The sequence below is a fragment of the Scyliorhinus canicula genome, chromosome 15, assembly GCF_902713615.1.
Source record: "Scyliorhinus canicula chromosome 15, sScyCan1.1, whole genome shotgun sequence".
NCBI classification, from domain to species: domain Eukaryota; kingdom Metazoa; phylum Chordata; class Chondrichthyes; order Carcharhiniformes; family Scyliorhinidae; genus Scyliorhinus; species Scyliorhinus canicula.
In genome coordinates, this window is record NC_052160.1 from 4,336,214 (window position 1) to 4,362,151 (window position 25,938).

Consider the following 25,938-nt stretch of genomic DNA (forward strand, 5'->3'; position numbering starts at 1 on the left):
GCCAATCAATTTTCAGGGAGTTTCAAAAGTAAAACATAGATTCTGTTAGAACTTGCACCTTAGCAAAGGTTAACCCAAAAGTTAACTTATTTGTTTCTCCTTGCCTTGTAAATACTTGCTTCCCGTTCAGATCTCCCCGGGTCACGTACCATTTCTTGGAGGAGAAGACAGCCAGACTTGTTTCAGAAGTCTCTGCTGGCACTAGTTTTTAGTTGTTTGTTAGGAAGCGCATGTCAATGGGTGTCCAGAGCTGTAGGCCGAGACTGCTGAAGGCATGGCCAATGGTAAACACTGGAGTGCGAAGAGGTTAGAGTTAGCATCGCACAGATATCTCAGAGGGTCGTGTGCAATCGGAGGAGTTCACAGAGATGGAGAGGAGCGAGGCCCTGGAGGGATTTGAAAGCAAGTGAGCATTTTAAAATCAAGTTGTTGCTCTTTCAGGGCCAATGTAGCTCAGTGAGCAAAGGGTTGATGGGTAAACAGAGCCCTTGACGTAGAACTTGGCGTAGCCTTCCTCCAAGTATTCAGCTTTAATTTGAGAACTTGTTATTTGGCATCTTATTGGTGACACTCAGAGGCGTGTGCTAGTACTACAACAGTATTGTAACCACCCACAAAGGAACGAGTCCACATCTGGTTGCAGGATAAACAGAAGGGTTATTGAAGATTTCTTACAGAGCCTTTAGTCAAAGCTAGTCCTGCGGATGAGTGGCTTTATACTGGAGTGTGTATCCTCCAAACACGTCTGGGAAAAACAGATCCCCGACTCCATAGATGTCAGTCGGGCCCAGGATATAACAAACAGGTTTTATCCCTTTGGTCATCCCAAACCTATTGTTAGTTTTCAAGGTGTCCTGAACTGTCAGCCAAACAGCCCCCTTTTCCCCCATTTTCAATATTTTTACATCTGGTAAAGAGAAATTTACAAATAAAATAACCCCAAAAAACAAATCTCTTTAACGTCCTGATGATTTTCCCCTAGGGTTGTGCACAGCAGTGTCCTGGACCATAGAATAGAACTTTAGAATTGCAAAGTGCAGAAGGAGGCCATTCAGCCCATCGAGTCTGCAGCAACCCTCTGGAAGAGCACCCTACCTAGGCCCCGGCCATCCCATAACCGACAAATCTTTGGACACAAAGGGGGCAATTTAGCGTGGCCAATCCATCTAACCTGCGCATCTTTGGACTGTGGGAGGAAATCGGAGCAACCGGAGGAAACCCACGCAGACACGGGAAGAAAGTGCAGACTCCACACAGTCACCCGAGGCTGGAATTGAAACCGGGTCACTGGCACTGTGAGGAACCGCCGCTGACCACTGTGGCATCATGCCACCCCTCACCATGGCACTGTGCCACCCCTCACTGTGGCACCATGCTGCCCCTCACCATGCCACCGTCATTGTGGCACTGTGATGCCCCACACTGTGGCACCGTGCCTCCCCTCACTGTGGCACGGTGTTGCCCCTCACCATGGCGCTGTGCCACCCCCTCACCATGGCACCGTGCCACCCCTAACTGTGGCACTGCGCCACCCCCTCTGTGTGGTACTGTGCCACCGTGTTGTCCCTCACAGTGGCACCATGCCACCCCTCACTGTGGCACCATGCCACCCCTCACTGTGCTGCCATGCCACCCCTCACCATGGCACCATGCCGCCCCCTCACCATGGCAGTGTGCCAATCACTGTGACACCATGCCACCCCTCACTGTGCTGCCATGCTGCCCCTCACTGTAGCACCGTGCCCCCTCACTGTGGCACCATGCAACCCCTCACAGTGGCACCGTGCCCCCCTCACTGTGGCACCGTGCCCCCCTCACTGTGGTACCATGCCCCCTCACAGTGGCACCGTGCCCCCCTCACTGTGGTACCGTGCCCCCTCACTGTGGCACCATGCCCCCCTCACTGTGGCACCATGCCCCCCTCACTGTGGCACCGTGCCCCCTCACTGTGGTACCATGCCCCCTCACTGTGCTGCCATGCTGCCCCTCACTGTGCCACCCCTCACCATGGCACCATGCCGCCCCCTCACCATGGCAGTGTGCCACTCACTGCGGCACCATGCCACCCCTCACTGTGCTGCCATGCTGCCCCTCACTGTGGTACCATGCAACCCCTCACCATGGCACCATGTCACCCCCTCACTGTGGCACCATGCCCCCTCACTGTGGTACCGTGCCCCCCTGACTGTGGTACCGTGCCCCCCTGACTGTGGCACCGTGCCCCCTCACTGTGGCACCGTGCCCCCCTGACTGTGGTACCGTGCCCCCCTGACTGTGGCCCCGTGCCCCCTCACTGTGGCACTGTGCCCCCTCACTGTGGTACCATGCTGCCCCCTCACTGTGGCACCGTGCCCCCCTCACTGTGGCACCGTGCCCCCCTGACTGTGGTACCGTGCCCCCCTGACTGTGGCACCGTGCCCCCTCACTGTGGCACCGTGCCCCCCTCACTGTGGCACCGTGCCCCCTCAGTGTGGCACCGTGCCCCCTCACTGTGGCACCGTGCCTCCTCACTGTGGCACCGTGCCCCCTCACTGTGGCACCGTGCCCCCTCACTGTGGCACCGTGCCCCCCTCACTGTGGCACCGTGCCCCCCTCACTGTGGCACCGTGCCCCCCTCACTGTGGTACCGTGCCCCCCTCACTGTGGCACCGTGCCCCCCTCACTGTGGCACCGTGCCCCCCTCACTGTGGCACCGTGCCCCCCTCACTGTGGCACCGTGCCTCCTCACTGTGGTACCGTGCCCCCTCACTGTGCTGCCATGCTGCCCCTCACTGTGGCACCGTGCCCCCCTCACTGTGGCACCGTGCCCCCCTCACTGTGGCACCGTGCCCCCCTCACTGTGGCACCGTGCCCCCCTCACTGTGGCACCGTGCCCCCCTCACTGTGGCACCGTGCCTCCTCACTGTGGCACCGTGCCCCCTCACTGTGGCACCGTGCCCCCCTCACTGTGGCACCGTGCCCCCCTCACTGTGGCACCGTGCCCCCCTCACTGTGGCACCGTGCCCCCTCACTGTGCTGCCATGCTGCCCCTCACTGTGGCACCGTGCCCCCCTCACTGTGGCACCGTGCCCCCCTCACTGTGGCACCGTGCCTCCTCACTGTGGTACCGTGCCCCCTCACTGTGCTGCCATGCTGCCCCTCACTGTGGCACCGTGCCCCCCTCACTGTGGCACCGTGCCTCCTCACTGTGGTACCGTGCCCCCTCACTGTGCTGCCATGCTGCCCCTCACTGTGGCACCGTGCCCCCCTCACTGTGGCACCGTGCCCCCCTCACTGTGGCACCGTGCCTCCTCACTGTGGCACCGTGCCTCCTCACTGTGGTACCCCTCACTGAGGAGGGTGGTCAACCCTAAATGGTGACTGTAAACTCCCCTCCTCCCCCAGGGCTCCAGCTAATTCCGGTTTGAGAGAGTTTTGAGCGGTTTGACAGGGTTTTGAGCGGTTTGACAGGGGTTTGAGGGGTTTGACAGGGGTTTGAGGGGTTTGACAGGGGTTTGAGCGGTTTGACAGGGGTTTGAGCGGTTTGACAGGGTTTTGAGCGGTTTGACAGGGGTTTGAGCGGTTTGACAGGGGTTTGAGCGGTTTGACAGGGTTTTGAGCGGTTTGACAGGGGTTTGAGCGGTTTGACAGGGTTTTGAGCGGTTTGACAGGGTTTTGAGGGGTTTGACAGGGTTTTGAGCGGTTTGACAGGGGTTTGAGCGGTTTGACAGGGGTTTGAGGGGTTTGACAGGGTTTTGAGCGGTTTGACAGGGGTTTGAGCGGTTTGACAGGGTTTTGAGCGGTTTGACAGGGGTTTGAGCGGTTTGACAGGGGTTTGAGGAGATTGCCAGCAGGCTGTCTGAGCGCTTTGGGCCCGGCCAGGTGGTGCCGCCGTTTCCATGGCAGCAGCCGCACATCCGGGTGTGTGGGGCGCAGTCACGTGGCCGCCGGGCGGCAATGGCGACCGTTAGCGAGCTGAAGGGCGGTAGGTGCCCGCGGCCCCCTCAGTCCCGGCTCCTCACCCCCCTCCCCCGGCCTCTCCCGGCCTCTCCCCGCCACCCCCGGCCTCTCCCCGCAGGCTCTGCGGGCGGAGCTGCTGCAGGTTCCCGGGCGGGCGGGCGGGCGGGCGGCTCGGTTGGTGGGGGAGGGGAGCGCGCGCAACGAAAGTGGGAAAGACTTGCATTTGTGTGGCGCCTTTTTTAAAATGCCGCAATTTGCCGGATGCGGCCGCCGCTGGCCGGGCAGCGTAGTCCCATCGGCCAAGGAGGCGCTTTTCTGAAACAGGGTGACTGTGACAGAGCAGGAAAGGCGGCAGCCAGTGTGTGCACAGCAAGATCCCACAAACAGCAGTGTGATGGTGATGACCCTGATTGAAGGGGTAATGTTGGGTAACCCCCGCTCCGCGCCATGGGGCCCCTGGCATCCCCCAACGGGAAGGACGGCACTTCTGACAGTGCAGCACCCCCTCCCTCCCAGCGCTGCACCCCCTCCCTCCCAGCGCTGCACCCCCTCCCTCCCAGCGCTGCACCCCCTCCCTCCCAGCGCTGCACCCCCTCCCTCCCAGCGCTGCACCCCCTCCCTCCCAGCGCTGCACCCCCTCCCTCCCAGCGCTGCACCCCCTCCCTCCCAGCGCTGCACCCCCTCCCTCCCAGCGCTGCACCCCCTCCCTCCCAGCGCTGCACCCCCTCCCTCCCAGCGCTGCACCCCCTCCCTCCCAGCGCTGCACCCCCTCCCTCCCAGCGCTGCACCCCCTCCCTCCCAGCGCTGCACCCCCTCCCTCCCAGCGCTGCACCCCCTCCCTCCCAGCGCTGCACCCCCTCCCTCCCAGCGCTGCTCATTTATTCAAATTAATAATCTATTATTGTCACAAGTCGGCTTACATAAACACTGCAATGAAGTTCCTGTGAAAAGCCCCTAGTCGCCACATTCCGGCGCCTGTTTGGGGAGGGAGGAATTGAACCCGCGCTGCTGGCAATAGAAGGAAGAGGTCATTGGTTTCACTTGTGCAAGATTGCGGTCATGTCCAGTCACTTGGAAATAACAGAAAAATGGTCAGGAAATGCAACCTCACGGTGCCAGGTACCCGGTTTCAATTCTGGCCTCAGGTCACTGTCTGCGTGGTTTCCCCTTGGGTGCTCCAGTTTCCTCCCACAGTCCAAATAAGTGTAGGTTAAGTGAATTGGCCATGCTAAATTGCCTCTTAGTGTCAATGGATGTGCAGGTTAGGTACGGTTACGGAGATAGGGCAGGGGAGTGGGCCTATGTGGGGTCCTCTTTCAGAGGTTCGGTGCAGACCCGGTGGGCCAAATGGCCTTCTACAGTGTAGGGTAGGGATTCTATGCTTCAGTTGGTGTCTTCAAAGAGGGAAAAGCAAATGATTGTGGATGCTGAAATCTGAAACAAAAACAGAAAATACAGGACAATCGCAGCAGGTCTGACAGCATCTGAGGAGAGAGAGAAGGGAGCTAATGTTACGAGTCTGGATGACTCTTTGTCAATGAAACATCTATTGGTTTGGTTGACTGTTGCCCTACATTGGATGGCAAGTTAGTGAAGAGTCCCCAAAAACATTAGTCACTTTCAGCTTTTGCTTCCACACCAAATGCCGAAATGCAACACTTTACAGTCATCTGTATTTTTTTGTCATTATTCTGGCTTCTTACACATTTTGTCCAGTCCCATCATTCTGTTAAAGGACAATGCATCTGAAATTTCAATCTTTACATTAATTCTCTTTCTGTCAGTTGGTCTGCTGTATGTTACATTTCTGTATGATTTCATAATTCCAAAATTCATGGAATTCTTTTTTGTAAAATACCCTGTTCAGTTTTCTTGATTTAACTACTTATTATTGGGAAAATGAGGTGTGCCTTCCAAACATTGTGGGTGAGATGGAGTTAATCTGTCATTGAAAATTTTGGGTTATCAGAGCCCTTCAATTTAAAGTCCCGATTCAAATCCCTCTCCAACAAATCTGAACCCAAGACACACACACACTCTTCCTAGCTCAAATTAATTTAAAAACGTTTATGGGATGTAATGATCTAGGCGTCATTGGTTAGGCCAGCATTTATTGTCTGTCCCTAGTTGCCCTTCAGAAAGCGGTGGTGAGTTTTCTTCTTGACCGCTGCAGTCTCTGAGGTGCAGGTATACTCGCAGTGCTGTTGGGAAGGGAGTTCCAGGATTTTGACCCAGCGACAGTGAGTGAAGGGCAATGTATTTCCAAGTGAGTGACTTGGAGGGGAACCTCCAGGTAGTGGGGTTCCCAGATATCTGCTGCTCTTGTCCTTCTAGGTGGTAGAGGGTGGTGGGTTTGGAAGGTGCTGTCTAAGGAATCTTGGTGAGTTCATGCAGTGCAATTAGGCCAGGGATCATGCATGCTGCTCTTACCAGTGACTACTTCAGGTCAAAATGCCATTCTTGTGGAAAAGGAAACCAAAAATATACAATAGTCCAGCTGAAGCTTCAACAAAGCCTTGGGGAGGGAGAGGGGGGGGGGGGGGGGGGGGTATTCTTGCTTGCCCAGGTTTTTGCGGAATAGTCTGGTAATGCCGCCCACACAGTATCCCTTTGCCCATTACCATCTGATGGTTTGAACATTTAGGAAATAGCCGGAACCATTTCTATGTCCATTATGTGTCTTAACTTGCACCCATTCTCAGTATTCCTGTATCTAGCTGCATATTTGTACTGAGGTGGTTAAGTAGTCTGAGCAGATTTGTTAATTGGAGGTGCACAATATGCAACCTATAACTCTTTCATTTTTAAAAATAAATTTAGAGTACCCAATTAATTTTTTTCCAATTAAGGGGCAATTTAGCGTGGCCAATCCACCTAGCCAGCACATCTTTTGGGTTGTGGGGGCAAAACCCACGCAAACACAGGGAGAATGTGCAAACTCCACACGGACAGTGACCCAGAGCCGGAATCGAACCTGGGACCTCGGCGCCGTGAGGCCACAGTACTAACCCATTGCGCCACCATGCTGCCCCACCTATAACTCTTTCAATAAATGTTTGAGTGTATAAAGACTAGGTACCAGTGTATTCTATCCTGACCTCCCAACAGAGCCTGATTTTCCCCGAACTATTGAGTAGTGCAGCATAGTTTAGTGCAGTTTATTCACTATTTGAAAATTTGGTATCAATTTTAAATGGCAGCTACAACATTTGTATAATGAACCATGGCTCATTGAGATATACAATAACTATATGTCTTGCCTAACTGTTTTCTAAATATTGCTCTCCTCATACGTTAGTCCTGCCGTCCCAGGAATCAATCGTAAACCAGTGCTGCACTCCCTTTAGAACAAGAATATCCCTCCTCAGATAGGGAGACCAAAATTGCACGATATTCCAGGTGTAGCCTCATCTACGCCCTGTATAATTGCAGCAAGTCATCCCTACTTCTGTACTCTAATCTGCTCGCAAGGAAGGCCAACATACCATTTGCCTGCATGCTTACCTTTAGTGACTGATGTACAAGGACATCCAGGCTTCGTTGCACATTCCCCTCTCGTAACTTATAGGCATTCAGATATTAGTCTGCCTTCTCATTTTTGCTACCAAAGTGGATAACCTCGCATTATCCAAATTATACCACATCTGCCATTCATTTACCCACTCACTCAACTTGTCCAAATCACCCTGAAGGATCTCTGTATTCTCCTCACAGCTCACCCTCCCACCCAATTTGGACTTGGTGTCATCTGCAAATTTGGAGATATTACATTTTATTCCTTCATCTAAATCATTAATATATATTGTGAATAGCTGAGGTTCTAGCACCGACCCCTGCGGTACCTGCTTGGCCAGTTCTGGCAAAGTGGCATTCAGGTTATGCAGGTTGTTTGTCACTGTATAATGTATTTTGTCATTCAATGTCAATGAACAATACAGCACAGGAACAGGCCCTCCAAGCTTGCTCCTATCACGTGAAAGCAGATATATTTGTGTGTTTTATAAGAATAATGCTATTAATCAGAAATTAAAAGGTTAATTAAGTCTGTCAGTTGCTGTCGTTATTTTGAGGAAGACAGAAGGTGTGTTTTAAATCATTCTGTTCAAAGCTACTATTTTCTTGATGTATCATGTAAGTGCACCTAGTCCATTAATTGTATTACCTGATGCATCTGCAAGCATTCAGAAAGTCAATTTTTAAAAAAAGATTCTCTTTTGGTTTATAGTTCTGAAAGAGACCTTGGAAAAGAGAGGAGTGCTTGGCCAACTGAAAGCCCGAATTCGAGCAGAGGTTTTTAGTGCCCTTGACGATCAGAGTGAACCACGGCCACCACTCTCCCATGAAAATCTCCTTATTAATGAACTTATCCGTGAATATCTTGAGTTTAATAAATATAAGTACGCTGCATCAGTGCTGACAGCAGGTATGTACAGCCAGTATTAAACAATAGAAGCACAAAACATATTTGGCCTGAGAAGATTACTTTTTACTGAATGTTTACCGGCACTCTCTCAGGCTCAGAGTTTGTAGTAAGCTGTACATTTAAGTTGATTCAATCAATCAAGTTTTCAGCTCAAAACGCTTCAGTTTAAAACAATTCATATCATTCTCGGGCACCACATTAGTAAAATTTAATTGGCATTGTACATTCTATTTGTTGCCGCTATAAACTTCATTATGTAAAATGCATGTAATATATTTTTAGCCATGATTGGGTGATGGAGGATATTTAATTTTGAGCTCACAAGTAAAATCAAATCCCAACATCCCAGTCCTTTCATCTGCCAAGTGCCCAGTAGTTACTCAGCATATAGAATATGCCGTTAAAAAAAAATTGGGCATTTATTTACCTAAAATACAATGTGCGTATGGAAGATCCAAATATTCTTGCAATATTGGAAAGAACGCTACATGGGAAAATTGACCAGTTCCAGTGCCTCATTTGGTGGAGTTAGAACCATGCCTATATTTGATTCCTGACCTGTGCTAATTTAGAAGTCAGCAGCGGGTTCACTGCAGTTAATATTGCTGGTTTAGGGAGGGAAAATGCAGACCAAATAGCTGAACTGGTGAGAATAGGTTGCAACGCAACTGTGACTATTCCTCTTATTTCACATATGGAAAATGTTCACTTGGGTGAAATGCTGCAAAGATGCCAGTAGCTATGGAACTGCATTCTAACATGAGTTAGCATCGTCAAACAAAAAATATATGGGGAGGCAATGGTGTAGTGGTATTATCGCTGGATTTAGTAATCCGAAGACCCAAAGTCATACTCTGGGGCCCCAGGTTCAAATCCCGCCATGGCAGATGCTGAAATTTGAAATCAATAAAAATCTGGAATCAAAAGTCTAAAAGGTGACTATAAGAACTAGGAACATAAGAACTAGGAGCAGGAGTCGGCCATCTGGCTGCTATGACTATGAAATTATTGCCGTTAAGAAAACCCCATCTGGTTCACTAATGTTGTTTAGGGATGGAAATCTGTCATCCTTACCTGGTCAAGCCTACATGTGACTCCAGATCCACAGCAATGTGATTGACTCTTGCATACCTTTCGGGGTGGGCAATAAATGCTGGCCCAGCCAGCGATGCCCACATCCCATGAACAAATTTAAAAAATATATATTATAAATAAGATGATTTATTTATGCTGTGAATGCTGCCTTTGTTTTGCTTATACCAAACTTCTTAGGAGCCTTTCAGTGCACAACTGGAAAATATTACTGTGATATCTTGAAGGTCACTGTTTAAGGACTCTGGTGCTTGTTTCCAGTATGAGGTTATGTCTATTATGATCAGGTTTTGGTTTCACTTCCATGAAATTACAGTATTAAAGTTAAAACTAATAACTGGGATACTGTAGTTAGTGCTTATGTTCGGATATATATAAGTTTTAAAAATAAATACATTTAGAGTACCCAGTTATTTCTCTTCCCCAATTAAGGGGTAATTTAGCGTGGCCAAGCCACCTACCCTGCACATCTTTGGTTGTGGGGCTGGTACCCATGTAGACATGGTGAGAATGTGCAAAACCCACACCGACAGTGACCCGGGATTGAACCCGGGTCCTCGGCGCTGTGATGCAGCATTGCTAACCACTGTGCCACCGTGCTGCCCCTTGTTAGGATGTATATAACATAATGGTTATGTTTCTGCTGATGAGAAAACAAAGGTAGTTTTAAGGGATTTATATTTGTGTTGGTAAACGTTAGAAATAAGGTATAGTTTCAGGTGTGTTTAATTTAATGTTTCTGTGCCTGGAAGGGTAAAATCTACAGTTAGGTTAATACCGGACAGATGTGTTTGTATGTGTGTGGGTTGGTTAAGCTCCCACTGTTTTTGTTGTACTTAGAGAGGACTATGATATGAAGAATAAACATGGCCATTGCTTAGCAACTGGAGGTCCTTGTGAGGTCAAAAGCTTAAGTTTTAGTTTAGGTAATTTGAGAACAGTTGCATAGAGGATCTTGGGGAGTGAACACATCTCAACTCTGCCAGAAGAAAGACTGGAAAGGATGGGAGCTGCAAAGTGGCAGGCTTCATAAAGAACAAATTACAGTTCAGATAACCAGGGGATTGGGACAGAAAGAATGTTTAAGACAACTGGTGTTAAGTGAACAGATACCAAGTTATTGTTCAGAATACTCTCGTGCGACAATTAGCCGGGGAGGTTCTGAGGAGAAAACTACTAACTTGGATTTAGAGCGGAGTGCGTTTTTGACCACAGTCATTTTGTGTGTTTAAAAGAGACTTTGTGTGTTAATGAGGCCATTGAAGTTTAAGAAGTACTTGAAATGAAATGAAAATCGTTTATTGTCACAAGTAGGCTTAAAATGAAGTTACTGTGAAAAGTCTCTAGTCGCCACATTCCGGCGCCTGTTCGGGGAGGCTGGTACGGGAATTGAACTATTCTACTGGCCTGCCTTGGTGTACTTTAAAAGCCAGCTCTTTAGCCCTATGCTAAACCAGCCACTTTGTAACCCATGCTAATCTTTAAGTCTGTGTGTATTTGTCAAGCTAAGGGGGAAGTAAGGGAGTATTGTATAACAATCCAACTTTTCATGTTTAAATGTTTTTTCTTGTTGCTAAAACTAATTAGATGTCCTGTGACTCTGTTCCTCCACATTTAATTTTAAAAAAGTAAAAGTTAAGGTCATTTGAGTAAGGTTCCATTCTGGAATCCCCGTCCAGTTATAACATTGACTGGGATTGTAACACTGCACTAATTAGTAATCCAAAAACCTCCACAATCCAATATAACTAAAAAATCCCATCATGGTAGTTTGTAAATTTAAATTGATCTTTTTTTCCTTTTAAACCTGGTGATAAAAGTGGAGCTGTTTGTTTTTAACCTATATACAAGAAATCTAACTGGTTCATTCAACTTCATCAAACTCCCACGAGAAACAGCGGCAGATGAAGAAACAGCTCAAAAAAAGAACAATGTTGAGCACCTCCAAGAGACAAGCATGCTGGTGAACATCCAACAATGTCTTCTCCAAAGTGTCCATTCTAATGGAGTGGAGGAAAACTGGAAAGAACTGAAGACAGTCATCATCTCAAGCTATGAAGAAACCATTGGCTGCAAAACCTGGAAACACCAAGACTGGTGCGATGGCAACACCATCTAAGACCTCAACGACAAGAAGAGGAAAGCTCTCCGCACCTGGCAAAACGACACAACGAGAAAGACAAAGAGGATAGTTCATCAATTAGCACGGCGGAGGTACAAGGAAGAACTAGGGAAAGCAAGAGCCAATGGTGGGCTGAGAAAGCTAAGGAGCTGCAACTCCTCACTGACGAGCATGGCACCCGGGACTTCTTCAGTGCCACCAAGGCAATATATGGACCCAATACCCTAGGCCTCAAGCCAGTGCAGAGCAAGGACAGAACCTTCGAGAGACCCCACCAATCATGGACGAAGTCGAAGCCACCATTAAACACATGACGAATGGCAAAGCCATTGGAGTGGGCGTGATACTTGTGGAGATTATCAAACCTGGAGGAGAAGAGATTACCCATCATCTCCATCAGCTGCTGCTGAAAATCGGGACAGAGAGGAAATTCCTGCTGGCCTCAGGGATGACATCATCGCCACCGTCGTTAAATAAAGGAGGCAAAGCAGACTGTGGGAACTACCAAGGGATCCCCTTACTCTCATCGCTGGGACGTTTACCACCAGAATCCTCGCTAGCCGTCTTCTCCCAGTCGCTGGCTTTGCACGCTTAGTTTTAGCGACTGGTGCACAACGACACCAAGGTCTCGCTGAGTATCCACCTCTCTCAATTTACACCCATTAAAATAATAATCTGCCTTCCTATTTTTGCGACCGAAGCAGATAACCTCCCATTTATCCACGTTTTACTGCACATGCCCACTCACTCAGCCTGTCCAAATCCTGCTAAAGGATCTCTGCACCCTCCTCACAGCTCATCCTCCCACCCAACTTTGTATCATCTGCAAATCTGGAGAGAATACATTTAGTTCCCTCATCAAAATCATTAATATATAATATGAACAGTTGGGTCCTCGCACATGCGGTACCCCACTAGTCACTGTCTGCCAATCAGATAAAGACCCAAATATTCCAAACTCTTTGCTTCTGCCTGCTAACCAGATTTCTATCCATCTCCAGATACTACCCGTAATACCATTCATTTTAACTTTACATAGTAATCTGCTCTGTGAGACCCTGTTGAAAGATCTCTGAAAGTCTAAATAAACCACATCCTTAAATACTCTGGGATGAAGATTATCAGGCCCTGGAGATCTATTCTCCTTCAATCCCTTTAATTTCCCCAAAACTATTTCTTTAATACTAATTTCCTTCAGCTTCTCTCTCAAACTTGTGTTTTTCAGAACTTCTAATACATAAATAAATAATCTTTATTGACACAAGTAGGCTTACATTGACACTGCAACGAAGTTACTGTGAAAAGCCCCTAGTCGCCACATTCCGGCGCCTGTTCGGGTACCCAGAGGGAGAATTCAGAATTCTCAGCTGGTACAGGAATTGAAGCCGCGCTGCTGGCCTTGTTCGGCATCACAAACCAGCTGTCTAGCCCACTGAGCTAAACCAGCCCCTGTATTATTCAAGACATTATTCATGTCTTCCTTTGTGAATACAGAGACAAAATATGAATTTAGTTCCTCCGTCCATTTCTTTGTTCCCTGTTAAGAATTCCTCTGTTTCTGACTGTAAAGGGCCTACATTCGTTTTTATCAATTTTCTTCTGTTTACATACCTAGAGAAACATTTAGTCAGTTTTTATGTTCCCCCGCTAGCTTACTTTCATATTTTATTTTCCCCTTCTTAATCAATCCCTTGGCCTGCCTTTGTTGAATTTTAAACTGTTCTATTTCTTTTTCTTGCTAATTTGTATGTTTCTTCTTTGAATCTAATACTATTGCTAATTTCCCTTGTAAGCCATGGTTTGGCCACAGTTCCCTTTCTACTCTTGCGCCAAGCAACTTTTGGAGTTTATCTATTCATTCCGTAATGCCTGTCCACTGTCCTTTCTTTCAATAATGTTTCCCAGTCCAGCATAGCCAGCTCTTGCCTCATACCATCATAATTAGCTTTATTGAGGTTCAGGACCCTGGGCACAGAATCAAGTACCTCACTATCCACCTTGGTAAAGAATTCTCATATTACGGTCACCCATCCTCAAGGGTTCTCTCACACCTAGATTGCCAACTGATCCTTTCTTATTGCACAGCACCCAGTCCAAGATGGCCTGTTCCTTCTTGGTTCCTCAACGTATTGGTCCATAAAACCATCCACTCCAGAAATCCTTCCACTATTGTACCTATTTGTACTCTATTGTACCTATTTGACTCCCCCAGTCTATATGCAAATTAAAGTCATCCATAATCACAGATGATCCTTTAACACATGCATCTCTGATTTCCTGTGTAATGCTATTCCCACTGCAGTTTGGTGGTCGGGTTACCACTTCAAGAATGTTTTTTGCCCTTTTCTTCCCTTCTTAAATGTCACTTGCACCTAATTTTTTGCTGCAAAATTTTGTTGTGTAGTACTTTTGGCACGATAGGTGCCATTTCAGATCCAGATGATATCTACACATGTGCTGGCTGAGCAGTGGATCCTCGATTTTCTGACCAACAGACCACAGTCAGTAAGAATGAACAACAACACCTCCTCCACAATAGTCCTCAATACCGGGGCCCCGCAAGGCTGCGTACTTAGCCCCCTACTCTACTCCCTGTACACACACGACTGTGTGGCAAAACTTGGTTCCAACTCCATCTACAAGTTTGCTGACGATACGACCATAGTGGGCCGGATCTCGAATAACGACGAGTCAGAATACAGGAGGGAGATAGAGAACCGAGTGGAGTGGTGTAGCGACAACAATCTCCCTCAATGCCAGCAAAACTAAAGAGCTGGTCATTGACTTCAGGAAGCAAAGTACTGTACACACCCATGTCAGCATCAACGGGGCCGAGGTGGAGATGGTTAGCAGTTTCAAATTCCTAGGGGTGCACATCTCCAAAAATCTGTCCTGGTCCACCCATGTCGACGCTACCACCAAGAAAGCACAACAGCGCCTATACTTCCTCAGGAAACTAAGGAAATTCAGCATGTCCACATTAACCCTTACCAACTTTTACAGATGCACCATAGAAAGCATCCTATCGGGCTGCATCACAGCCTGGTATGGCAACTGCTCTGCCCAAGACAGCAAGAAACTTCAGAGAGTCGTGAATACTGCCCAGCCCATCACACGAACCTGCCTCCCATCCATCTACACCTCTCGCTGCCTGGGGAAAGCGGGCAGCATAATCAAAGATCCCTCCCACCCGGCTTACTCACTCTTCCAACTTCTTCCATCGGGCAGGAGATACAGAAGTCTGAGAACACGCACGAACAGACTCAAAAACAGCTTCTTCCCCACTGTCACCAGACTCTTAAATGACCCTCTTACGGACTGACCTCATTAACACTACACCCTGTATGCTTCATTCGATGCCAGTGCTTATGTAGTTACATTGTATATCTTGTGTTGCCCTATTATGTATTTTCTTTTATTCCCTTTTCTTCCCATGTACTTAATGATCTGTTGAGCTGCTCGCAGAAAAATACTTTTCACTGTACCTCGGTACACGTGACAATAAACAAATCCAATCCAATCCAATTCAAATTAGTGAAGGCGCTGGGAGCATGTGCTGCATTTATGCAGATTAAACAGATCCTGACATGACTCTAGCTGTGCCATTTCTTTTTTTTTAATAAACAATTTTATTGAGGTAGTTTTTGGCTTTATAAACAGTTACAGACATCATCAGAAAGGAAGCAAAAAAGGCAAAAATGTGCAAACATCCACGTACTTTCAATACTTCCATCGTAACATATTGCACAAGCCCGCTCCCCTCCCACCGGTACTACCCGCCATATTTTCCCTCCTACTCTACTCTACCCCCCCCCCCTCCCCCCACCCCCTTCCCCCCCACCCCCCTGCTGACGCTCACTCTCCCGCAAAGAAGTCAATAAATGGTTGCCACCTCCGGGTGAACCCCTGCACAGATCCCCTCATGGCGAACTTAATTTTTTCCATCCCCAGGAAACTCGACATGTCCGCAAGCCACCACTGGACACATCACCACCCTTGTTTTTAGCACCTGGGACATGACCCCCGCAAATCCCTCCCAGTACCCCCTCAGCTCAGGGCATGCCCAAAACATGTGAACATGGTTCGCTGGTCCTCCCGCGCACCTAGCGCATTTGTCCTCTATCCCGAAAAATTTGCTCATCCGAGCCACCATCATATGGGCCCGGTGAACGACCTTAAATTGGATCAGCCCGAGCCTAGCACATGTCGCGGTCGAGTTTACTCTACTCAGGGCCTCTGCCCACAGCCCATCCTCCATTTCCCCGCCTATCTCCTCCTCCCATTTAAGTTTCAGTTCCTCTGTCTGGGACCCTTCCTCCCTCATGAGCACCTTATATATACCCGAGACTCTGCCCTCCCCTTCTTCCCTCCTAGAGACTATTCTGTCGAGGATCCCCATTGGCAGGAGGCGCGGGAAAGATGGGACCTGTCTACGAACAAAGTCCCGCAACTGTAAGTATCTAAAATCATTTCCCCTTACCAACCCAAATTTCTCCTCCAAGCTCCTCAAACTCGAGAAGCTCCCTTCCAGGAACATATCACCCACCCTTCCCGCCCCTGCTCGCCCCCATATTCAGAACCCCCCATCCATACTGCCGGGGGCAAACCGATGGTTGTCGCAGATTGGCGCCCAGACAGACGCCATCTCCCCCACATGCCTCCTCCACTGGCCCCATATCCGCAGGGTCGCCACCACTACCGGGCTGGTGGTGTACTTGGCCGGCGGCAGCGGTAGAGGAGCCGTGACCAGGGCTTCCAAACTGGAGCCCCTGCACGAAGCCGCCTCCACCCGCTCCCAAATAGACCCCGTACCCACCATCCACTTCCTTATCATAGCGATGTTGGCCGCCCAGTAATAATTGACCAGACTAGAGGAAGCCAGCCCTCCCTCGCTGCGGTTCCTCTCCAACATCGCCTTCTTCACCCGCGGAAACTTTCCCGCCCAGACAAAGCTCATGATCTGCCCGTTAACTCTTTTGAAGAAGGACTGTGGGATAAAGATCGGGAGGCACTGAAAAATAAACAAAAATCGAGGGAGGATTGTCATCTTTACAGTCTGCACCCTCCCTGCCAGCGACAGCGGGAGTGCATCCCATCTCCGAAACTCTCCCTTCATTTGCTCCACCACCCTGGCCAAATTTAACTTATGCAGCCTGCCCCAGTCTCGTGCCACCTGGATTCCCAAATACCGGAAATTTTCCTCAACTAGCCTAAACGGTAGCCCTCTCAATCTGTTCTCCTGGCCCCTTGCCTGGACCACAAACATTTCACTCTTGACCGTATTTAATTTGTATCCTGAGAACTGGCCGAACTCCCTCAGCATTCCCAGTATAGTTCCCATCCCGGCCACTGGGTCCGACACGTACAGGAGCAGGTCGTCTGCATAAAGAGAAACCCTGTGTTCAACCCCGCCCCTCACCATCCCCTTCCAACCCTCTGCGGCTCTCAGCGCAATCGCCAGCGGCTCTATGGCCAGCGCAAACAGCAGCGGGGAGAGCGGGCAGCCCTGCCTGGTCCCTCGGTACAACCTAAAGTACTCCGACACTTCTCTGTTGGTCCTGACGCTGGCCCTCGGGGCCTGATATAATAATTTGATCCAATCCACCAATCCCTCCCCGAACCCAAACCGTCCGAGCACCTCCCATAGATAGTCCCACTCCACCCGGTCAAAGGCCTTCTCGGCGTCCATTGCCACCGCTACCTCCACCTCTCTACCCGCCGGGGGCATCATTATCACATTGAGCAATCTCCTCAGATTGGCCGCCAGCTGCCTACCTTTCACGAACCCCGTTTGATCCTTAGCTGTGCCATTTCTGACCCGAATGCCCCAACCATAACCTCCTCTTGAACTCCCACAGCTGAACATGCATTAAGCACCAGGAGGGATTTCCCCTGAACACTACTGAAGTTTATCAAGCACTTTCAGATTATTTGCTGATTGATTTCAACTATCTGTTAAATAAGTAATAAATAAATGGTGATTTAGATGTGTTTAGAGTTTTGTACTGCTCTTTAAAGTTGTTGAAGTCTACAGAACGTGATGTGACACATGGTGAAGATCTTGGGTCTGCTCTCACCACTGCCCAGTCATGGGGTCTTTAGAATCTATCCCCATTGCAGAATGACTGAAAAAATGAGTTGATGAAGATGAGCTGTTTGGAAAAAGAAGGGGTCTCCACAAGAGAATGGACCTTATCTACCCAGGGACTTCAGGGAGCAATTCTCTCATCTCCACCTCATTGAGGAACAGTGAATGTTGCATCTCTGTTTTACCATGGAGGTGCCCACAGAAATCATGACACCTTTCCAGGCAGACCTGCAGCCTCAGCATGATGTGTGACGTTGCCAGTATCTGTAAAGATGACTGTGGCCTTGAACTTCATGTTGGTTTCTTCCAGACTAGAGCAAGTGGCATCTCCAACAGCTTGCAGTTTGTCATTCAGCATTGTATAACAGAGGTCACTGGCGCTCTATGTAGTGAAGAGTGTACATTCCATTCTCTGTAGAGAAAAGCAGGTGGAGTGAACATGTGGCTTCCTCATGCTGCAAGGAGACATTGACTTTACACAAGTCGCTTTGCCACTGCCAACTGCAAATTCAGAGATGTATCAGAACTGTAAACTGTTCGCTCCCACAATGTTCAACTGATGTGTGGCCATGCTTAGCATCATGCAGATCAGTCCCCATTATCCTGCTAGCAATCGCACCTTTTTTATGCATCCGTCTGCTGCATCATGAGGATTTGAGGCATCACGAGAAACCAGAGGATGAACATAGAACGATACAGCGCAGTACAGGCCCTTTGGCCCACGATGTTGCACCGACATGGGAAGTCAAAAACTAAAGGCCATCTAACCTACACTATGCCATTATCATCCATATGCTTATCCAATAAACTTTTAAATGCCCTCAATGTTGGCGAGTTCACTACTGTTGCAGGTAGAGCATTCCACGGCCTCACCACTCTTTGCGTAAAAAACCTACCTCTGACGTCTGTCCTATATCTATTACCCCTCAATTTAAGGCTATGTCCCCTCGTGCTAGCCACCTCCATCCGCGGGAGAAGGCTCTCACTGTCCACCCTATCTAACCTTCTGATCATCTTGTATGCCTCTATTAAGTCACCTCTTAACCTTCTTCTCTCTAACGAAAACAACCTCAAGTCCATCAGCCTTTCCTCATAAGATTTTCCCTCCATACCAGGCAACATCCTGGTAAATCTCCTCTGCACCCGTTCCAAAGCTTCCACGTCCTTCCTATAATGAGGCGACCAGAACTGTACACAATATTCCAAATGCGGCCGTACCAGAGTTTTGTACAGCTGCAACATGACCTCATGGCTCCGGAACTCAATCCCTCTACCAATAAAGGCCAACACACCATAGGCCTTCTTCACAACCCTATCAACCTGGGTGGCAACTTTCAGGGATCTATGTACATGGACACCGAGATCCCTCTGCTCATCCACACTGCTAAGAATTTTACCATTAGCCAAATATTCCGCATTCCTGTTATTCTTTCCAAAGTGAATCACCTCACACTTCTCCACATTAAACTCCATTTGCCACCTCTCAGCCCAGCTCTGCAGCTTATCTATGTCCCTCTGTAACCTGCAACATCCTTCCACACTGTCTACAACTCCACCGACTTTAGTGTCATCTGCAAATTTACTCACCCAACCTTCTGTGCCCTCCTCTAGGTCATTTATAAAAATGACAAACAGCAACGGCCCCAGAACAGATCCTTGTGGTACGCCACTCGTGACTGAACTCCATTCTGAACATTTGCCATCAACCACCACCCTCTGTCTTCTTTCAACTAGCCAATTTCTGATCCACATCTCTAAATCACCCTCAATCCCCAGCCTCCGTATTTTCTGCAATAGACGACCGTGGGGAACCTTATCAAACGCTTTACTGAAATCCATATACACCACATCAACTGCTCTAATGGGCAATGACTAATGGGCAACAAGAGGAATCCACCAAACATCTGGCTCATGACTTCGGTACACAACCCGCATGTGCACAGTATGCGTATAACAAGAGCGATGTTGTCACACAAAATGACAGCGAGCAGACCATTAGGATGCTTAAACTATGCTTCCCTGCAGTACTCTCCAGAATATTGTCATCTGTATCTTTCGGAACCTTCTCGTCATAAAGGTGTGCCCTTATCACCAGGTATACGGTGAGCAGCTGAGGAGGCATCTAACACAGTCTGGCTCGAAAGGTGCTCTGTGTGCTGGGCTTATCTGGCCAGTGAATACAACCTCAATTCCCCATTCAGCAATGATCCTTCACCTTGCCTTCCCTCTGATCCTGACTATATTATAGCATTTTTGGGCCTTTTTGAATTCCGTGGCCACAATGTTGAAATAAAAGTCACCACAAAACATACATCCCAAACAACTTTATCAATCAAATAATCTAGTATTCCATACAAAAGTCAACTAATCGCTCTTGTACATTCTTTTGGTGTCTGTCTTCTGTGTGTCTTTGCCTGTCCTAGTGCTCCTACCCAGTGCTACACCAGTAGCTATAAGCATGGTTGACTGCAGATAGCCTTAGGACAACAACCTCATGCAACTTAAGCCCAGAAGACATAAACTGCACAAGTTTTGTGGTGCCTGCATCAGAAGCAATATGCACAGGTCAATCCTCCCCAACATTTTGGGGCCTTTTTTAATTCTGTGGCCTTTGACTCAGTCTAAAATTTGAGTTTCACCATTGGTTTAAGTAACGTTTGCAGCAAAAAAAGTTCTTCACTCTCATAACTTGTAAAAGAAAAACATTTTGTAGAATATTAATAAATTATGACCCAATTACATCATCTGTGTAATGCTTTTTAGCTATAATCAATTTTAGTAAGTTTTAAATAAGATTGGTTTCAATTACAGAGCATATACAGAACCCGTATTTGCTCAAAGTTGCATAAAGTAGCTTATGCTTCTGTCTAGAGGAGCAATTGCAATAAATATGATCATTACAGAGGTTTCACAGTAACCTTTTCCACACAGAAGCTGGCCAACCTGAGATACCCTTAGACAGACAGTTTCTAGTGAACGAGCTGAATGTAATTGAAGATTCAAGCACAAAAACTGTGTAAGCAAATCCTTATTTTTATTGTTTTACTAAAATAACATTTTTACAATGGGTTGTATGCTTTAGTTTTTGGTTTTAATTTCTACCAGTGTCCAAATATTATTAAACATATAACTCTTTACTGTGATCTCAATGTTAGTATCTGAACAAAGGGATGAATGAATGGATGCTTTAAAACTGGTGAAGTGGGCAGCACTGTGGCGCAGTGGGTTAGTCCTGTAGCCTCACGGCTCCGAGGTCCCAGGTTCGATCCCAGCTCTGGGTCATTGTCCGTGTGGAGTTTGCACATTCTCCCCGTGTTTGCGTTGGTTTTGCCCCCACAACCCAAAGATGTGCAGGCTAGGTGGATTGGCCTCGCTAAATTGCCCCTTAATTGGAAAAAAGGAATTGGGTACTCTAAATTTTAAAAATTAATTAATTAAATAAAACTGGTGAGGTGCCCCCACCCCCCCAAAAAACGTTACTTCAATAATTTTCTTGATAAATTTATTTTGCTGCGTGGAATTTATTGATGCAATTTATAAACTGTAATTATGAGATGAATACATGTCAGCATTAGGTGTACATTTAAATGAACCTTTTCTCAAAATATTGACCAGAGGAGTTAACTATAAATCTGTTCAAAAACCTGTCAATCTCCTCTACTAACCTGGATGCAGAAACATTACGTGGTAAAGGACATCAAGTAACCATTCAATCCCCTAAGATTTGTTGACTTGAAATACTGCTCAAACTTCTGAAAGCTTATACAAAATGTTTCAGAAAGGTAGAGTACTTTGTAGATACGGAGGGCCAATTTTGTGATGAATGCTATATCTGACTGCATTGAAATCTGTATTGTGGCACAGTCGGTCTGATTGTTTTAATCACTAATTTAAAGGTGGTTATGTTACAAATGTAGTTAATCACTACTAAACTAAATTTTGACCTGTGTTTATTTATTTTTCTGCTTAAAGGCCTCTACTGTATGGAATCCTAGCTCACTTTGTAAATGAGAGCAAAGAAGATGGAGTTAAATCTCTGATTAAAGGTGCAACTATGCCTAATATAAAGAAAATGACCTTAAAGCAACCAAACGATAAACGAAGCCCAGGTAGACAATTTGAAAATGAACTGGAAATGTGTTGCGTAGCGCACAATTTCAATGCTATGTGACTTAATTCTGAAACTCGGCAAGATCCCGTTTTGTTCTGGAACATATATTTAAGATAATACAACAAAAACACACACTTGAATATTTTTAACCAAAGAACCGTTCTAAAATGTATTTCTCAAATCAATTTTCTGTTTCTTATTAATGCGTTGCAATATGGGCAACACGGCAGCACAGTGGTTAGCACAGTTGCTTCACAGCTCCAGGGTCCCAGGTTCGATTCCCGGATTGGGTCACTGTGCGGAGTCTGCACGTTCTCCCCGTGTCTGCGTGGGTTTACTCCGGGTGCTACGGTTTCCTCCCACAGTCCAAAGGTGTGCAGGTTAGGTAGATTGGCCATGATAAATTGCCCTTAGTGTTCAAAAAGGTTAGGTGGGGTTGCTGGCTTACAGGGATAGGGTGGAGGTGTGGGCTTGGGTAGGAGCTCTTTCCAAGGGCTGGTGCAGACTCGATGGGCCGAATGGTCTCCTGCACTGTAAATTCTATGGTTCAAAGTGCCCATCAGTAATTATATCTGTCATAGTTTAAAATTGCAACACCTGCAACACTTTTTTGATTACTATTTTTATCTTGATGTGGAGATGCCGGCGTTGGACTTGGGTGATCACAGTAAGAAGTCTAACAACACCAGGTTAAAGTCCAACAGGTTTGTTTCGAATCACTAGCTTTCGGAGCACTGCTCCTTCCTCAAGTGAAATTGCCCCTTAATTGGAAACAAAATAATTGGGTACTCTAAATTTATATAAAATATGTCCTTAATAAAAACAAACATTCTATGAAGAAATTGACATAGCATGATCCAAATCATTACACAAAATCGAAAACAGCTTTTCAACTATTTTAATGGCATTAAATAAGTTGAATAGTCATTTCAAAAGTAAAAGTACTGTCAATGTCTTTGAACAGTAACTTTACACCTAACTGAAATACTTTTGAAACACAGCACAAATTTCAGGAAGGAGCAGTGCTCTGAAAGCTAGTGATTCGAAACAAACCTGTTGGACTTTAACCTGGTGTTGTAAGACTTATTAGTTTTATCTTGTCACTCCTGTCCCTAACTATATTGTTGTTCCTTTTTCAATGTTGTTAAGCGTAGATTTTATTTGCTTTCAGATGACTTGCCTGAATCTGGCCGATTAGCTGGAAGAAGCTTTGAAGATCACTTTGTTCTGAGAGGTGGACATTGATTACAGTTGACTATCCTTTACTCATATGTTATGCAACACCTTGCGGTTTGGTTAGCTGGAAAGGTAACTGTTCCAGTAACACCCTACAAAGTAATTTGAGGCTCTTGTTCCCTGTTCAAATTTTATTTCTTTTTAAAAAATAAATTTAGATTACCTAATTATTTTTTCCAATTAAGGCGCAATTTAGCATGGCCAATTCACCTACCCTGCACACCTTTGGGTTGTAGGGGTAAGACCCACACAGTTACGGGGAGAATGTGCAAACTCCACACGGACAGTGACCCGGGGCCGGGATTGAACCCGAGTCCTCGGCGCCGTGAGGCAGCAGCGCTAACCACTGCACCACCGTCTCAAATTTTCTTTCTTCTGAAAATTGACATATGTAGCTTTATTTGGAAGTTCTGAATGTTAATTAATTAGTGATAACGAGAATGGCATCAGAGCGCTGTGGAACAGCATGAACATTTGTATTGCTACCTCTCGTACTGCAAGCAGATGCATTAAATGATACTTGACCCAAATGTTTGATATGCCTGTCATTCCTGTTGTCTAAGGCTGCATTGTTTTATCATCAATTAGTTTGCTCCTGTTTATTTTCCTCTAATAAAAACTGTACATACAATTTAGTTGTAACAGTAACAGGTGATATTGGCCAAGTTATCTTCTGAATTTAAATATTAAATATTGGCATCCAGGAGCAGCAGTCTTGTTTTTCTCAATGTTTAGATCTTTATTTGTCTTTTTAAATGAGGTTATTGTTGTAAAGCTGGCCAACCTTTGGGGCTATCATCAGTGAGCCCACATATATCATTAGGACTGTTAAACATGTTGGACATGCATTGATGCCTTCAACTCCACAACACACAATGAAACTATTATTTGAAATTTTTTGTCTTTTGTTATATTTTTATATCCATATTTATTGTACCATGTTTTGTACATAATAAATTTGATTTTGTCAACGCTGTTTCAATATTGCTTTATGTTAACTCCCTTTTCAAACAGATTTTCTACGCTATTCAATAGCTGACAGAAGGGCAGATCTGGGTATCAGCGGGCCTGAAGGCTACATTTAACATGCTATAAAATGCAGATTCTTGTGGAAGATGTCTATTAAGCATGAAAGGTTAATCTGATATCCGTCTCCTAATGGAGCGTCTTGTATAACAATTAGTGATTAAAGTTTCCTTGGTCTCTGGGACAAGAGTATCATTTATTTTGTGATGTGGCACAGATCTATAGCACTTATAGTAGTCCGCTGAACTCTAGCCATATGAAGCTCAGTATATTTAATATATATCCAAATTCCTGCTGAGGTGGTTTACTAGCAAAATCTAGGAACACTAATGCAGAATGCACAGCATTGGCCAGCTTTTATTAGATTGGATATCTGGTTCCAAATGGATAAAGCTGCAAAGCTTCAGCCAAACTTTGTGTCGATTCTGCTGCTTAGATGTTCATTTTGGCAGAGTATGTTGTTCGACCTACCCTCTGGTTAACATTTGCCTCTTACATCCTTACAGACACTGTAATGGTAAACGGCACTCAAGAAATTTGTGCTGTGTTTCAAAAGTATTTCAGTTATGTGCAAAGCTACTGTTCAAAGACATTGACCGAACTTTTACTTTTGAAATGACTATTCAACTTATTTAACTCCATTAAAATGGGTTAAAAGCTGTTTTCTATCTTGTGCAATGATTTGGATTATGCTATGTCAATTTCCAATTAAGGGGCAATTTCGTGTGGCCAACCCACGTACACTGCACATCTTTGAGTTGTGGGGGTGAGACCAACGCAAACACAGGGAGAAGATGCAAACTCCACACGGACAGTGACCCGGGCCGGGATCAAACATGAGTTCTTGGTGCCGTGAGACAGCAGTAGTAACCACTGCGCCACCGTGCCGCCCCAATAACATAATTCTTTTTTTAAATAAACATTTTATTGAGGTATTTATGGTTTTATGACAACAACAGAATAAACAATGTACATGAAAATATAAACATAGTGCAAAAACTGTCTTCCTCCCTTACAGGTCCCACCTTTACTAATCCCCTACTCTAAACTAAGCTCAACCCCGCCTCCTTCTGCTGACAGTTAATTTTCCCCAAAGAAGTCAACAAACGGCTGCCACATCCGGGCGAACCCTTACATTGACCCTCTCAAGGCAAACTTGATTTTCTCCAGAGAAAGCTCACCATGTCAGTTAGCCAGGTCTCCATCTTCGGGTCCCTCCAAGCCAATAGTATCTGTCTCCGGGCTACCAGGGAAGCAAAGGCTAGAACATCTGCCTCTTTCTCCTCCTGGATTCCCGGGTCTTCCGACACTCCGAAAATCGCCACCTCTGGACTCGGTGCCACCCTTGTTTTCAACACTTTGGACATGACATCCGCAAACCCCTGCCAGAATGCCCTAAGCTTCGGGCATGCCCAGAACATATGGACATGGTTCGCTGACCCTCTCGCACACCTTGCGCACCTACCTTCTACCCCAAAGAACCTGCTCATCCGGGCCACTGTGATGTGAGCCCGGGAAAGACCTTGAACTGTATCAGGCTGAGCCTGGCACATGATGTGGACGTGTTGACTCTACTCAATGCGTCCGCCCAGTTACCATCCTCTATCTCCTCCTAACTCCTCTTCCCACTTGCGTTTCAACTCCTCGGACTGCGTCACCTCTGACTCCATAAGCTCCTTGTAAATGTCAGAAACCCTCCCTTCTCCCACCGCACATTCTGGAAACTACCTTGTCCTGTATCCCCCTTGGTGGTAGGAGCGGGAAGGTTGAGACCTGCCTGTGTAGGAAGTCCAGCACCTGCAGGTACCTAAACTAATTTCCCCTCGCCAATCCAAATTTCACCTCCAGCTCCCTCAGGCTAGAAAAGCTCTCCTCTATAAACATATCTCCCACCCTCTCGA

At 46.7% G+C, this 25,938-nt stretch overlaps 1 protein-coding gene across 4 annotated transcripts; it reads left to right on the forward strand.

The window, feature by feature from the left end:
- The first annotated feature begins 3,895 nt into the window (after nucleotides 1-3,895).
- cep20 (centrosomal protein 20) lies at nucleotides 3,896-23,982 on the forward strand. 4 transcript variants are annotated; one of them, XM_038820544.1, is made up of 5 exons: nucleotides 3,896-3,964; nucleotides 8,165-8,362; nucleotides 20,596-20,680; nucleotides 21,637-21,773; nucleotides 22,947-23,982. In XM_038820544.1, the coding sequence occupies exons 1-5, from the start codon at nucleotides 3,937-3,939 to the stop codon at nucleotides 23,018-23,020; spliced, it is 522 nt and encodes a 173-aa protein (XP_038676472.1). In that variant the 5' UTR covers nucleotides 3,896-3,936; the 3' UTR covers nucleotides 23,021-23,982. The 4 variants fall into 4 exon arrangements, 3 of the variants coding, with proteins under 3 accessions (XP_038676472.1, XP_038676473.1, XP_038676474.1); XM_038820545.1 differs by having other exon boundaries at nucleotides 20,599-20,680; XR_005463548.1 differs by lacking the exon at nucleotides 20,596-20,680.
- Nucleotides 23,983-25,938: the final 1,956 nt, after the last annotated feature.

What these genes read in the sequence shown, in the direction of transcription:
- cep20 (XM_038820544.1), top strand. Translation starts at nt 3,937, where the DNA reads ATGGCGACCGTTAGCGAGCTGAAGGGCG. An exon ending in GATTCAAGCACAAAAACTGT is followed by an intron (nt 20,681 to 21,636) that starts GTAAGCAAATCC and finishes TTCTGCTTAAAG; the next exon opens with GCCTCTACTGTATGGAATCC. An exon ending in AAACGATAAACGAAGCCCAG is followed by an intron (nt 21,774 to 22,946) that starts GTAGACAATTTG and finishes ATTTGCTTTCAG; the next exon opens with ATGACTTGCCTGAATCTGGC.